General features: G+C 46.0%; 1 protein-coding gene across 1 annotated transcript in view; it reads right to left on the reverse strand.

Annotated features, from left to right (window-relative positions):
• The window catches only part of gpr156 (G protein-coupled receptor 156), a 47,518-nt gene that overhangs the window by 20,445 nt on the left and 11,865 nt on the right, over positions 1-15,208 (reverse strand). Inside the window, 3 exon segments of the mRNA XM_055644301.1 lie at positions 976-1,114; positions 4,108-4,232; positions 5,854-6,076. Of these exon segments, the coding sequence (XP_055500276.1) occupies positions 976-1,114; positions 4,108-4,232; positions 5,854-5,970 (381 nt within the window). The 5' untranslated portion in view covers positions 5,971-6,076.

Below are 15,208 nucleotides of genomic sequence, written 5' to 3' on the forward strand. Positions count from 1 at the left end.
GCTCACCAGGCGGGACAGGCAGAGTTGTGCTGGGTTTAGCGCCGGGATCGATCCTGCCTGTGGATGAGGCGCAGGTCTGTGCCACATCTCCCTCCTCCAATCACCGAGCTCTATCCTCAGTCCCACCCACTCCCCCCATCTCCAATCATCGCGCCCTCGATCATCAGTCCCCTCGATCATCAGTCCCACCTCCACTGTCTCGCGGAAGCGGAGATTTTAAAACCAGGATCACAAAAACTTGGGGGGATGTCCCCCACCTCTCAAAACATGGGGGGGGGACGTGTCCCCTCTGGGCCCCCCGGGTTTTCCGCCCCTGGTTGAGACATTCTTAGTCATAGAGTGATACAATGTGGAAACAGACCCTTCCCACACACTTGCCCACACCAGACAACATGTCCCAACTACATTAGTCCCACCTGCCCGCATTTGTTCCTTATCCCTTCAAACCTGTCCTATCCATGTACCTGCCTAACTGATTCTTAAATGTTGGGATTGTCCTTGCCTCAACTACCTCCTCTGACAGCTTGTTCCATACACCCACCACCTTCAGGCTAAATTTATTAATTGAATATTATTTTGTTTTTATTTATTAGTTGTGTGTATTGCTATTACAGACCTGTTAAGCTGCTGCAAGTAAGAATTTCATTGTTCTGTTGTCAGTAATTATGACAACTAAACACTTGACATTAGCAACATACTTCACTTTTACTGCACCTCCCTAGCTTCCATTCACTTATCATTAGTGGTTGTAGTAAATTTCCATAATTCACAACTTTGTCAGTTTTTCACCAAAATAGCTGCTACAAGGGGATAAAAAGAGTTTGTTGCACATTGCAAAGGCGTGATGCTGACATTTTGCAATGGGAAGTTGCGGTTGGCGTCGATGTTACAGTTGCGGATCTGGCCACTGGATGGCGGTGTTGTACCAGGCACTGAGTGAACATCCCTCTGGTCAGGCTCCTGTTATTTTCTCACCTGAATGATCAGCTTGGTTGATATTTCTGCTGTCACTGTCCTTCCTTCCATCAGCCCGAACATGTAACCGCTGCCGTACGTTAAAATGCTTCCAATAATTGTCACTATGTTGAGGTTTGGGCTGGACATTTTCACAATCCTAACAAAAATAATTTGTGGGAACAAAAAAAGCACAATGTGAAATCTTCATGTTGACCAGAGTCATACAGTGGCCAGCACAGAAACAGGCCCTTCAGGCCAACACACCCATGCCGACCAACAAGCCCAATCTACGCTTGTCCCACCTGCCCACATTTGGTCCATATCCCTCTAAACCTTTCCTATCCATATACCAGTCCAAATGTGATTATGGTACCTACATCATATACCTCCACTGGCAGCTCATTCCAAACACCCATCACCCTCTCTGTAAAAAAACTTGCCTCTCAGGTTCCTATTCATTCTTTCTCTTCTCACCTTAAACCTATGTCCCCTGGTTCTCTATTCCCCCACCTTGGGGAAAACTCTGTACATGGACCCTTTCTATCCATCTCATTATTTTATACACTTCTATAAGATCACCCCTCATTTCCCTGCGCTCCAAGGAATAATGTCCCAGACTCAAGCTCCCCCTGGGGCTCAGGGCTTTAAGGTCTGTCTGGCAACATCCTCGTAAATCTTTTCTACACTCCTTCCAGGTTAATGACTTCCTTCCGATAGCAGGGTGACCAAAAATGAACACAATACTCCGTGCGGTCTCACTAACTTGCGACAAGTTGCACAATGAATCATAAAACATTAGTTAGGCTGCTGGAGAGATGAAACAATACACATAGTTCCAGTTTCGGTATGACAGGATGGATTTGATTCTGGGTGCAACAGTGATTTGCAAATGTTGTGACAAGTTGCCAATTTTATTAACGATCACCAAGGCTAGGCGGGAGTTGTTTGCTTTGCAACAACAGCGATCGAGGTGATATTCAAGTCGCATAAAATTTTGAGTGGCCTAGATAGAACTTTTTTTTTTCCTTACAGAGGTGAACATTGACAGCATGGATTTGAGTTAATAAATAGAGGGCTGTTAGGGGAATCTTTTTTTCACCCAGAGGATAACGGACGTCTTTGATGGTAAAATTGGAGGAGGAAAATACGTCAAAGCATTTGAAAAGCAGCTGGGTGTGAACACAATGCATTACTACATTAGATTAGACTAAATGTGCAAGAAGGAACTGCAGGTGCTGGTTTAAACCAAAGATAGACACAAAAAGGCAGCATCTCTGGAGAGAAGGAATGGGCGACGTTTCGGGTCGAGACCCTTCTTCAGACTGGTTAGGGAAAAGGGAAACAAGAGATATAGATGGTGATGTGGAGAGATAAAGAACAATGAATGAAAGATATGCAAAAAAGTAACAATGATAAAGGAAACAGGCCATTGTTAGCTGTTTGTTGGGTGATAACGAGAAGCTGGTGTGACTTGGGTGGGGGAGGGATAGAGAGAGAGGGAATGCCGGGGCTACCTGAAGTGAGGGAAATCAATATTCATACCACTGGGCTGTAAGCTGCCCAAGCGAAATATGAGATGCTGTTCCTCCAATTTGCGTTTAGCCTCACTCTGACAATGGAGGAGACGTCTGTGTAGGAATGGGAAGATTGCAGGAGGAGGCCATTCGGCCCTTCGAGCCAGCACCGCCATTCATTGTGATCATGGCTGATCGTCCCCTACTTCAGGTAGCCTCGGCATTCCCTCTCCCTATCCCTCCCCCACCCAAGTTGCACCAGCTTCTCATTCTCACCCTACAAACAGCTAACAATGGCCTGTTTCCTTTACCATTGTTACTCTTTTGCATATCTTTCATTCACTGTTCTTTATCTTTTCACATCCTTTGAAACATGGAAGATGGACATGAAAGAAGAAGATCATCTATATATCTCGCTTCCCTTATCCCTGAGGGTGTTAACCCGAAACGTCACCCATTCCTTCTCTCCAGAGATGCTGCTTGTCCCGCTGAGTTACTCCAGCTTTGTGTCTATCTGAGATTAGACTAAATGGGTTTTCTTTGTCTGATATAAAGATGGGTCAAATTAATGGTAAAATCCAGCAGTGTGATCCTGCCTTTATTCACGATGCATTGATCCAATGCATCCTTTCTTTCTTCCATTTCCTATCCCAAAGACATCCACCAAAGACATTCAGCCCAGACCAGCAATACACAAAGTGCTGGAGAAACCCAGTGGGTCAGGCAGCATCTGTCGAGGGAATGGACAGACAACATTTCAGGTTGGGCCTCTTCTTCAGACTGAATACCACATGCCACATAACGATCACACCACGCAGACTCAAGAAGAGCCCCGACCCGAAACCAGAAAATAGGTACAGGAGGAGGCCATTCGGCCCTTCGAGCCAACACTGCCATTCCTTGTGATCATGGCTAATCGTCCCCAATCAATAACCCGTGCCTGCCTTCTCCCCATATCCCTTGATTCCACTAGCCCCTAGAGCTCTATCTAACTCTCTCTTAAATTCATCCAGTGATTTGGCCTCCACTGCCCTCCGTGACAGGGAATCCCGCAAATTCCCAACTCCCTGGGTGAAAAAGTTTTTTCTCACCTCAGTCTTAAATGGCCTCCCCTTTATTCTGGGACTGTGGCCCCTGGTTCTGAGCTCGCCCAACATTGGGAACATTTTTCCTGCATCTAGCTTGTCCAGTCCTTTTATCATTTTAAATGTTTCTATAAGATTCCCCCTCATCCTTCTAAACTCCAGTGAATACAAGCCTAGTCTTTTCAATCTTTCCTCATATGGCAGTCCCGCCATCCCAGGGATCAATCTCGTGAACCTACGCTGCACTGCCCCAATCACAAGGATGTCCTTCCTCAAATTAGGAGACCAAAACTGGACACAATACTCCAGAAGAGTTTCTCCAGCATTTTTGTGTACCTCCGATTTTCCAGCATCTGCAGTTCCTTCTTAAACACAATACTCCAGATGTGGTCTCACCAGAGCCCTATACAACTGCAGAAGAACCTCCTATGCAGTTCTGTGCATTTTCTTAGTTATGTAATTCAGCAGCAAGTAGATAGCCTTCCTAGCGACCATTTGTACTCAGGACTTTAAAACCACTGACAGCAGTGCATTACATTGTTGTCTTGTACCTATTGTTTTTCAACCTGATGGTGAAGAGAAGGAAAAACAGAGCAAGGAGGATGCCACATGATAGCAAGATGCCCATCACACCCAGTAATACGGGGGAGATATCGTCAGCCTCAGGTGTTATGTCCTGTCAGAAAAAAAATCAAAGACATTATTAACACAACTCCATGAGCACCAGAAGCACTCAATCTCCATCTTGCAGAGACTGAGTGAGGCACACCACTTCCTGGTTTTATAGTCCCTCCCCCTCCCTCTAGCAGGGGCAGCAGAGAGAATGGCAAATTAAAAAAAAACATTAATATCTCTCTGATTTTTCACCGATGGATAAAAATCCTCTGGTCCAGGAAGGCGGTGGGGGGCTCTGAGCGAAGTGGCCAAAAATGACGGCCATAGGTGGCGACGTTCTCTCAGAAATCACAGCACAGCGAGCCAAAAGCATTCAAGATCAGACTTTTAGTAATATAGATAATGAGGGGCAACATTTTCACACATAGGGCGGTGGTTATACGGAACAAACTGCCTTTCAGGCAGGTACTATAACAGAATTTAAAAGACAGTTGGACAGGTACATGGATAGGACACAAAGTGCTGGAGTAACTCAGCAGGTCAGGCAGGTGGAAAAGCATCTCTCTTCCCATCAGAACTGCCCCCTCCATCGACTCCTTCAAGTCGAGACTAAAAATTAATCTCAACTCCCAAGCCTTCCTTGACGTCCTCTGAGCGAGGGCTATATGTATGTAGTGATGTTTGTTTTCAATCTATGAACCGCTGTTGTTTGTTATACTATTCTTATACCCAATGTAAAGCACTTTGGCAAAGAGAGTTGTTTTTTTAAATGTGCTATATAAATAAAAGTGACTTGACCTGACTTGACTTGAGACCTGCTGAGTTACTCCAGTGGAACTCAGAGTAACTCTGAGGAAAACATGATGGGTGACGTTTCAGGTTGGGATTGAATAAGGGTCCCGACCCCAAACGTAACCATGTCCTCCAGAGATGCTGCCTGGCCCGCTGAGTAACTCCAGCGCTGTCTGTTTTAGTGCTGGGTAACCCATTTACATTCTTATTCAGAAAGTAAAATATTGGTTTGTAAATATATTTTCATCACAAGCTGATCAGTCTTGGTAGAACTTTATCCCTGGTGTGGTACACCATGGCGTAACTCAGCACCTTTGAGAATCAGGGGAAAGAATTTGAGCGCATTTACCACAAAGTTTGACACTAGACTTATTGTATTTTCAAGTCAAGAGTGTTTTATTGTCACATGTCCTAAAATCCTTATGCCCCTGTCCCACTTAGGAAACCTGAACGGAAACCTCTGGAGACTTTGTGCCCCACCCAAGGTTTTCGTGCGGTTCCCGGAGGTTTTTGTCAGTCTTCCTACCTGCTTCCACTACCTGCAACCTCCGGCAACCACCTGCAACCTCTGGGAACCGCACGGAAACCTTGGGTGGGGCGCAAAGTCTCCAGAGGTTTCCATTCAGGTTTCCTAAGTGGGACAGGGGCATTACTTGTAGGGCCACAACAGATTTGTAAACATAGTTTTACCTCTGTAAAAACCCATGATGAACGATATATTATATGTATTTAAAAAAAGACAAATAAACAAGCAGTCAAAATTAATGCCGCCAAGTCTACAATATGTAGTTTGGAGCCTATTTGGAAGTTGCAGTGTTTAATAGCCTGCTGGTTGTAGGGAAGATTCTGCTGTTGAACCTGGACGTTACAGTTGTCAGTTTCACACTTACTGCTTGGAGTCTGCACAGTTGCTGCAGAACTTGTATCCCGTCTTGTGTGCTGAGGCCCGGGTCAATGGTGCATTGCACGGAGCTGCAGACTGCACTGCAGTTCAGCGTGCTTCTCATATTGCGAGGTTGTTCAGTATTTCCGTCTCACCATGTTCCTCTGCTTGGCATCGCCTGTGTGGTCGTAATACTGCGATCCGTCACCAGAGGGACCCCTCCACCCATCCTGGCAGACAAAACACAGACACAGCAAAAACTCATCACACATGAACTCCAATGGACACAAGAAAGTGCAGGTGCTGGAATCATGCGTAGAACACAAAGTGCTGGAGTAACTCAGCAGGTCAAGTAGCACCTGTGGCCTATTTAGTATTTTTTCTGATCCTCCCCTCCTTTGTGTTATAGAGCTGTAAAACATGGACACAGGCCCTTCGGCCCACCTTGTTCATGCTAACCCAATTGGCATCCTGGGGCTGGTCCCATCCTTCTCTCTTCCGTTCTCCTGGCAGTGTTAATTGGTGGTGTTCACTTTCAGACACAGCAACAACACACCAAGTAACGGAGCAACGGGCAACTTTGCAACCAGTCCTTGAGCCTAATTCCTTGCCAATTCTCGAGCTCAAGACAGTGAAAGGTGAGCTAAGTGTTTTTCTAAATGCTTCCTCAGCTTAACTAAAATGAGTGTACCAGCAATGTCTTTACTGTGGTCTAGCCAAGATCACTAACACCACACGCTGAGCAGAATGTGGGAATACCACCTTCTTGTAACAAATAGGTTCAGGTTTAGGATTATTATTGTCACGTGTACCGAGGTACAGCAAAAAGCTTTGTTTTGCATGCTATCCAAACAGATCCGACATGCCATACAGAAATACATTCGTCAAACTCAAATACAATAGGTCATGCAAAGTGGAAGTGGCAGAGTACAGAATATAGTTCTCATCACTGTAGTGCAGCACTTCCATAGACAAAGTTGGTCAGTGTGTTTATTCGTAGGTTAAAGATTGGTCGAGTCACAAACAAATCCAGGGCTATATTATACAATTGGGATTTTCAGCTCTGCTCTGTAACCCGATCTAGCATTCTTCTTACCTATGACAACACAGGAGGAGGCCCTTCAACCCATCAAGTCCGTACCAGCTCCCCTTCTCAGTCATAGAACTGTACAGCACAGAAGCAGACGCACCTTGTCCATGCCGACCAAGATGCATTTCTGGGCTAGTGCCATAGCCTGCATGTCCCTCCAAATCCTTCCTCTACATATACCTGTCCAATGCCATCATCAACCCAGTATCAAGGGCCCACACCAGCCTGGCCTAGCTGTCATGTCACCCCCACCATCAGAAAGAGGGTATTAGAGTCCAAAAACATGACCTCCCGGTTCAGAAGCAGCTTCTTCCCAACAACCATGAGACTATTGAACAGTACACAACACTATCTGAACAGTGAACTATGAACTGTTGGTTGCACTAAGAAGTTTGGCCTTTTGGAATAATAATATTGGAGTTTTTAATGTATTGATTTGTTTAGTTTATTCTGGCATCCATCAGTTCTGTGTTTACAGGCCTGTTTTAAGCTGCTGCAAGTGGGAATGTCATTGTTCTGTGTTTAGTACACATGATAATTAAACACTCTTGACTCTCTTGAAGATAGACGCAAATTGCTGGAGTAACTCAGCGGGACAGGCAGTATCTCTGGATTGAAGGAACGGGTGACGTTTGGGGTCTGAAGAAGGGTCTCAACCCAAAACATCACCCATTCCTTCTAACCAAAGATGCTGCCAAACACGCTGAGTTACTCCAGCATTTTATGTCTATCTCCGGTGTAAACCAGCATCTGCAGTTCCTTCCTACACATTGACTCTCTTCAAATGTTTTATAAAAGTTATAATTGCGTCCTCTTCTATGACTCTCTCCGGCCACTCATTCCAGACACAGACTGCCCTCTGAGTGTTAAGATTACCTCAGAGGTATCCTCTTAAATCTCTCCCCTCTCACCGTATCCTGCCAGAGGGCGGGACAATTTTCAGAGGCAGCCATACAGGATTCAGTGCTGTTCTGTAGCTGCCAGCTTTGTGTCAGAGGGGAGAGATCAAAGCAATCTGATATACCATGAACTTTGTAGACAAGGAACTGCAGATGCTGGAATCTTGTACAGAACGCGGACGGTGGGCGGCACATGGTGGGCAGCTCGTAGAGCCGTTAACTCACAGCGCCAGAGATCTGGGTTCGATCCTGACCTCGGGTGCTGTCTATGTGGAGTTTGTACGTTCTCCCTGTGACCGTGTGCGTTTCCTCCCACATCCCACAGACGTGCGGGTTTGTAGGTTAATTGGCCCTCTGGAAATTGTCCTGCATGGGTAGGGAGTGGAGGAGAAAGTGGCACTGCATGGAACTAGTGTGAACGGGTGATTGATGGCGTGGACTCGATGGGCCGAAGGGCCTGTTTCCATGCTGTATCTTTAAACTAAACTAAACTCACACAAAGTGCGGGTGTAACTCAGCGGGTCAGGCAGAGTCTCTGGGGGACATGGACTGGCAACGTTCGGCTCTTCAGACCGTGAACTCTGGCCTAGTTTGAGATGTTGATACAGATTTAAACAGATAAAACAAACTGTGGCAACGTTGCCTTACTTTAAAGCTCACTAATGTTGCCACGGCTTCCTGACTGGTCAACGAAACAGGAAGGGACACGAGAATAGGTACAAAAGAAATGTGTCAGAAGGGAAATGGATGTTCTGATATGAAAGTGTGAACTGCTGTTCCATCACTTGCCATTTCTTTGTCATTCAGTGGAGATTTTACAATCTATTATGATGGTTATAGAAGGACTTAGAGACTTAACACCAACTGTTAGAATCTGTGGGCAAGTTGTTACAGCTGATTCTTCACACTGTAGTTCCTTAGTTGCAATACATAGAAACAGAAAATAGATACAGCACCGCCATTCAATATGATCGTGGCTGATCATTCAGAACCACCTCCTTTCTCCCCATATTCCTTGATTCGGTTATCCCTAAGAGCTACATATTCTACATATTATACATATTCCACCAACCCAGGAGAATGTCGGCACATATGACAATTACTCACTCGACTCTTAACACTTATAGAAGGGTATACAATTATGAGGGGAAGAGATAGAGTGAATGCACGGAGTCTTTTACCCAGGTTAATGGAATCAAGAAAGGGCATTGGGTTAAGATCAGAGGGGAAAGATTTAATAGGAACACGAAGGGCTACCTTCCCACACGGAGGGTGGTGTGCATATGGAATAAGCTGCCAGAGGAGGTGGTTGGACAGGTACATGGATAGGAAAGGTTTATAGGCTAAATAGAGGCAAAGGGGACTAGTTTAGGTGGGACATCTGGGTCGGCGTGGAGCAGTTGGGCCGAAGGGCCTGTGTCCGTGCTATATGTCTCTATATCTATGGTCATTGTCACGGTGCTGTCAGTGGGGATACTTTATTTAACGATCCACCGTCATACTTCCGAAATATTTCATTCAACGTAAGGTCCCTTGGGACATCATGCAGTCATGAATAGAAATCTTTCATTTTTATCTTTATAAAATCATGAGAGGAATAGATCGGGTAGACGCGCAGAGTCTCTAGCCCAGAGTAGGGGAATCGAGGACCACAGGACATAGGTTTAAGGTGAGAGGGGGGGAAAAGATTTAATAGGAATTTGAGGGGTGAATTTTAAACTCAAAGGGTGGTGGGTGTATGGAACAAGCTGTTGGAGCGAGTAGTTGAGGCAAGGACATCATCCCAACATTTAAGAAACAGTTAGACAGGTACATGGATAGGACAAGGTTTGGAGGGATACGGCCTAAACGCAGGCAGGTGGGACTAGTGTAGCTGGGACATGTTGGGCAAGTTGGGCCCAAGGGCCTGTTCCCACACTGTAAGACTACAAGTCTCTAATCATTCCTTCAAGCATGATAAATTCAGGGGTGCATACGGTTTACTTTGCAGGGAGAGGCAGGCTGCCAAAACCAAGTCACTTCTGACGACCAGGCAAATGAGAGATTTTATTTAAACCACGTTCGTGCAGATGCTGATATTTTTAGTCATTTCACGAAGGCATTAAATCAGATGCGTTTATTAATAGCATGGTACACATTCCAGACCCCATGATGCCAATAACCTGGGTGGAAGGGGACAGTGGGGAGGGGAAATAGGGGCGGGGGAAGGGGAATGGGACTCGGGGGTGAGAGATGAATGAATGGAGGAGGGGAACGGAGCTGGGTGATTGGACTGGTGGGAGATATGTATGTGCAGCGGGGTTTGTGCAGGGCAAGGAGATGGGTGGGTGTGTGTGTGTGGAGTATTACAGAAAGACTGGATAGACTCGGCTTGTACGCGCTAGAATTTAGAAGATTGAGGGGGGATCTTATAGAAACTTACAAAATTCTTAAGGGGTTGGACAGGCTAGATGCAGGAAGATTGTTCCCGATGTTGGGGAAGTCCAGAACAAGAGGTCACAGTTTAAGGATAAGGGGGAAATCTTTTAGGACCGAGATGAGGAGAACTTTTTTTACACAGAGAGTGGTGAATCTGTGGAATTCTCTGCCACAGAAGGTAGTTGAGGCCACAGTTCATTGGCTATATTGAAGAGGGAGTTAGATGTGGCCCTTGTGGCTAAGGGGATCAGGGGGTATGGAGAGAAGGCAGGTACAGGATACCGAGTTGGATGATCAGTCATGATCATATTGAATGGCGGTGCAGGCTCGAAGGGCCGAATGGCCTACTACTACACCTATTTTCTATGTTTCTATGTTTCTACACTTGTGCAGATTAACTTCCTTTGGCCCACCATTAATTCTACACATCCATCCATGTTTTCCTCATCTCGGAGAATTCGATGCTCATACCGCTGGGTTGGAAGCTACCCAAGTGGAATATGAGGCGCTGTTCCTCCAGTTTGCATGTGAACTCAATCTGGCAATGGAGGAGGCCCGGGACAGAAAGGTCGGTGTGGGAATGGGAAGAGGAGTTCAAATGTTTCGCAACCGGGAGATCCAGTAGGCCTTGGCGGCCCGGGCGCAAGTGTACAACGCAACAGTCTACGCTTGGCGTCGCCGATGTACGGGAGGCCACGCGGGTAGCGTGGGATGTGGTAAACGAGGTTGGAGGAAGTGCGTTTGAATCTCTGTCTCTCCTGAGGGACTGCTGGGGTCCCTGGATGGAGGTGAGGGAGGGGGGGAAGGGACATGTGTTCTGCTGCTTTGCAGGGGGGGCCAGTACCTGGCGAGAGGGCGGGTTGTGTGGGAGAGGATGAGGAACCTCCTGAGGTCCCCTATTCACCCGACCCCGTCGCTGTTGCAGACGGCAGGATTTCCCAGGCCGCCTCTTATTCAGAGGCATCCATCTTGGTACACAAAAATGCCGGAGAAACTCAGCGGGTGCAGCAGCATCTAATGGAGCGAAGGAAATAGGCAACATTTCGGCCCGAAACCCTGAAGGAAATAGGCAACGTTTCGGGCCGAAACCCTGAAGGAAATAGGCAACGTTTCGGGCCGAAACCCTGAAGGAAATAGGCAACGTTTCGGGCCGAAACCCTGAAGGAAATAGGCAACGTTTCGGGCCGAAACCCTGAAGGAAATAGGCAACGTTTCGGCCCGAAACCCTGAAGGAAATAGGCAACGTTTCGGGCCGAAACCCTGAAGGAAATAGGCAACGTTTCGGGCCGAAACCCTGAAGGAAATAGGCAACGTTTCGGCCCGAAACCCTGAAGGAAATAGGCAACGTTTCGGCCCGAAACCCTTCTGGGTTTCGGCCTGAAACGTTGCCTATTTCCTTTGCTCCATAGATGCCGGGATCTACGGAGTTTGTACGTTCTCCCCGTGACCTGCGTGGGTTTTCTCCGAGATCTTTGGTTTCCTCCCACACTCCAAAGACGTACAGGTTTGTAGGTTAATTAGCTTGGTAAATGTAAAGATTGTCCCTAGTGGGTGTGGGATAGTGTTAATGTGCGGGGATCGCTGGTCGGCGCGGACCCGGTGGGTTGAAGGGCCGGTGTCCGCGCTGTATCTCTAAACTAAACTAAAGGTCTCTCCTCAATCTCTGACGTCTTAGAGAAAACATTCTCTTCCTCCAGCTAATACCTTCTAATCCAGGCAACATTGTGGTAAAATCGAAGATAGACTCAAAATGCTGTAGTAACTCAGCGGGACAGGCAGCATCTCGGGAGAGAAGGAATAGGTGACGTTTGGGGTCGAGACCCTTCTCTGTTTAAACCAGCATCTGCACTTCCTTCCTGCAGCATTGTGGTAAACCTTCTCGACAGATAAAAACTGTGGGAGGAGGTGTCACACACGCCCAAAGCGAGTAACCAGGCAGGTTGGTACAGATCACTGTTCATAATCATTAACCAGGCTTTCATACCAGCACCAGCAGTGCAAAGAGATAGCAGGCCTTGGATTCCAAAAGCTACTGATGAGCAGTGAGCTGGTTCAGCAAATGCAGTTGGACACAACATGCCAACTGCCTCTTACCAACACGAGAAAATAGCATCAAAGCAATATCAAACCTCCTGACAAAGGACGTCTCATCTTGTGCAGATTAACTTCCTTTGGCCCACCATTAATTATCTCTGGCAGAATTAGTAAATACATCAGTAACAAGTTCTTGAAAAATTGTAGGGGAATCAAGATCTGGAGGACAGGTTTAAGGTGAGAGGGGAGAGATTTACTAGTAACCTGAGGGGCAACTATTTCACATAATGGGTATATGGAACGAGCTGCCAGAGGAGGTAGTTGAGGCAAGTACAATAACAACATTTAATAGACATTTGGACAGATACGTAGATCTGTCACATTTATTTATACAGCACATTTAAAAAACAACTCTCGTTGGCCAAAGTGCTTTACATTTGTTATAAGAATAGTATAAACAACAAACTACACACATATATACATGTAGCCCTCGCTCAGTGGACGTCAGGAAAGGCTTGGGAGTATAGATAAGATTTTAGTCTTGACTTAAAGGAGTCGATGGAGGGGGCAGTTCTGATGGGAAGGGGGATGCTGTTCCACAGTCTAGGGGCTGCAACTGCAAAGGTGCGGTCGCCCCTGAGCTTATGCCTAGACCGCGGGATATTCAGCAGCCCCAAGTCGGCCGATCTGAGGGACCTGGAGGTGGAGTGGTGGGTGAGAAGACTTTTAATGTAGGAGGGGGCAAGCCCATTGAGGGCTTTGTAGACATAGAGGAGGATCTTGAAGTTTATACGGAACTGCACAGGGAGCCAGTGGAGAGAGGCCAGGATCGGGGTGATGTGGTCCCTTTTTCGGGTGCCCGTCAGGAGTCTCGCTGCGGCGGTTTGGACCAGTTGCAGACGGGACAGGGAAGATTGGCTGATGCCAGTGTAAAGAGAGTTGCAGTAATCTAGGCGGGAGGAGATAAATGTGTGGATGATCTTTTCGAGGTCATCAAACTGGAGGAATTGTTTTATTTTAGCTATTGTCCGAAGCTGAAAGAAGCTAGCTCTCACCACGGCATTGACTTGTTTGTCAAATTTCAGTGCTGAGTCAAATATCACGCTGAGGTTTTTGACGTGAGGTTTGAGTAGTGGGGTAAGGCTTCCAAGGCTGCCTGCTATCATTTTGATTGAGTCCGAGGGGCCGAGAAGGATGACCTCAGACTTACTCTCGTTTAGTTGGAGGAAGTTCTGGGCCATCCAGCACTTTATATCCCCGAGGCAGCGGGTAATGTTAAACAGATTAGATTAGAATCCACAAAGTGCTGGATTAACTCAGTGGGTCGGGCAGCATCTCTGAGGACATGGATGGGCGCGTTTCAGTTCAGGCCCTTCTTTAGCCTGTTTATGGGCATGTGGGACTAGGTTAGATGGGGCGTTTTGGTTGGCATCCTGGGGCTATATTCTGTGCTGTACAACTCTATGACAAAACAAAATTATTCCTGGTTTTTAGAAAATGTTTTTACTCTTATAGATGCAGAGAATCCTTACACAAACACAAACCATTTCCAAGAAGCAATATTTTTGCAGTTCATAAGAAGAACACAGAATTCAAGGAAAATGGCCAAATGAAGCTAGGGGTTGTGAGTTTCAGATAGTCACTTATTCTGCAGTCTGAACACCCAGGCAATGACCAGAACAGAAGTTGCTACAGAAATGCCTCAGGGTTATCCAGACAGCTTTGGATAACAAAATGTGTTCATTTGTCACATTATCTCAACAAATTTCGCAGTAGATAGATGCACAGAGTCTCTTGCCTAGTGTAGGTGAATTGAGGCCCAGAGGACATAGGTTTAAGGTTAAGGGGAAAAGATTTAATAGGAATCTGAGGGGTAACTTTTTCACACAAAGGGTGGTGGGTGTATGGAACAAGCTGCCAGAGGAGGTAATTGAGGCAGTGGCCAGTTACTGCATTTTATTCTAACCATGGATAGTTGCTATCTCAGCACCGACCAAGCTGCGATACAGGATTCTGAACCCACAAATTCGATGAATGTTCCACTTTATAGCCTGTGGCTAGAGCAGGCTCCCAGACAAGTGGATGTCATTGACTTGCTTAGCTGTAAACCCCTGGGCTGTGAAATTAATAACACAGCACACAGCAGTCTGTAATAGTGTCGACACTCGCTAATTTACAGATGAGTTGATATGTAGTGGAGACTCATTAATACATATCAACATTGAAAATAATTAAAAGGCTAGAAAAATTAACCATGGTCCCAATAACGGACTTGATCTGTTTACTATTGGTATATTTATGTGAGGCATGTCAGTTTTACAGCCATGGAGCTGTACAGCACAGAAACATCTTGTCTATGCCGACCAAACTTGGCATAGTGGGCTAGTCCCGCTTGCCTGTATTACATCCAGACCCTTCTAAACCCTTCCTGTCCATATCTCAGTCCAAGTTACGTTTAAATGGCATCAGAAAAACAAAACCTCCGGAATGGATGATATTCATTACTTGGTTGGTTGGAGTCAGTATCAGCACAATTATTATATTAAACTTTGAATCTTCAGATGTCCTGGTTCAAGCTAAAACTAAAGACAAACATTAACCTCCTCACACATTTCCCTGCAAGTATCTCTGTCACTCCTTTATAATACGCCCCTTCTTTAAACAAGCTCTTAAAATCACATCTGAATCCGTTTCCATCTGATTACACTCATTGAGGATGTTCATCTGTGTGTTCAATTAATAAAACAACGAGATTGGGGACATTTCTATTCAACCTGTCAAAGGAATTGGGGGGGTCTGACAGACAGCCTGACACCTTGCATGTCATTTTAATATTACACTTATCCCATCCCCCTGGATATTCCGGATTAATAAATGAAAGTTTTGTCAACTAATTACAAATCAGGCTAATTACAAATCAA

Source organism: Leucoraja erinacea, chromosome 13 (genome assembly GCF_028641065.1).
Source record: "Leucoraja erinacea ecotype New England chromosome 13, Leri_hhj_1, whole genome shotgun sequence".
Lineage (NCBI taxonomy): Eukaryota > Metazoa > Chordata > Chondrichthyes > Rajiformes > Rajidae > Leucoraja > Leucoraja erinaceus.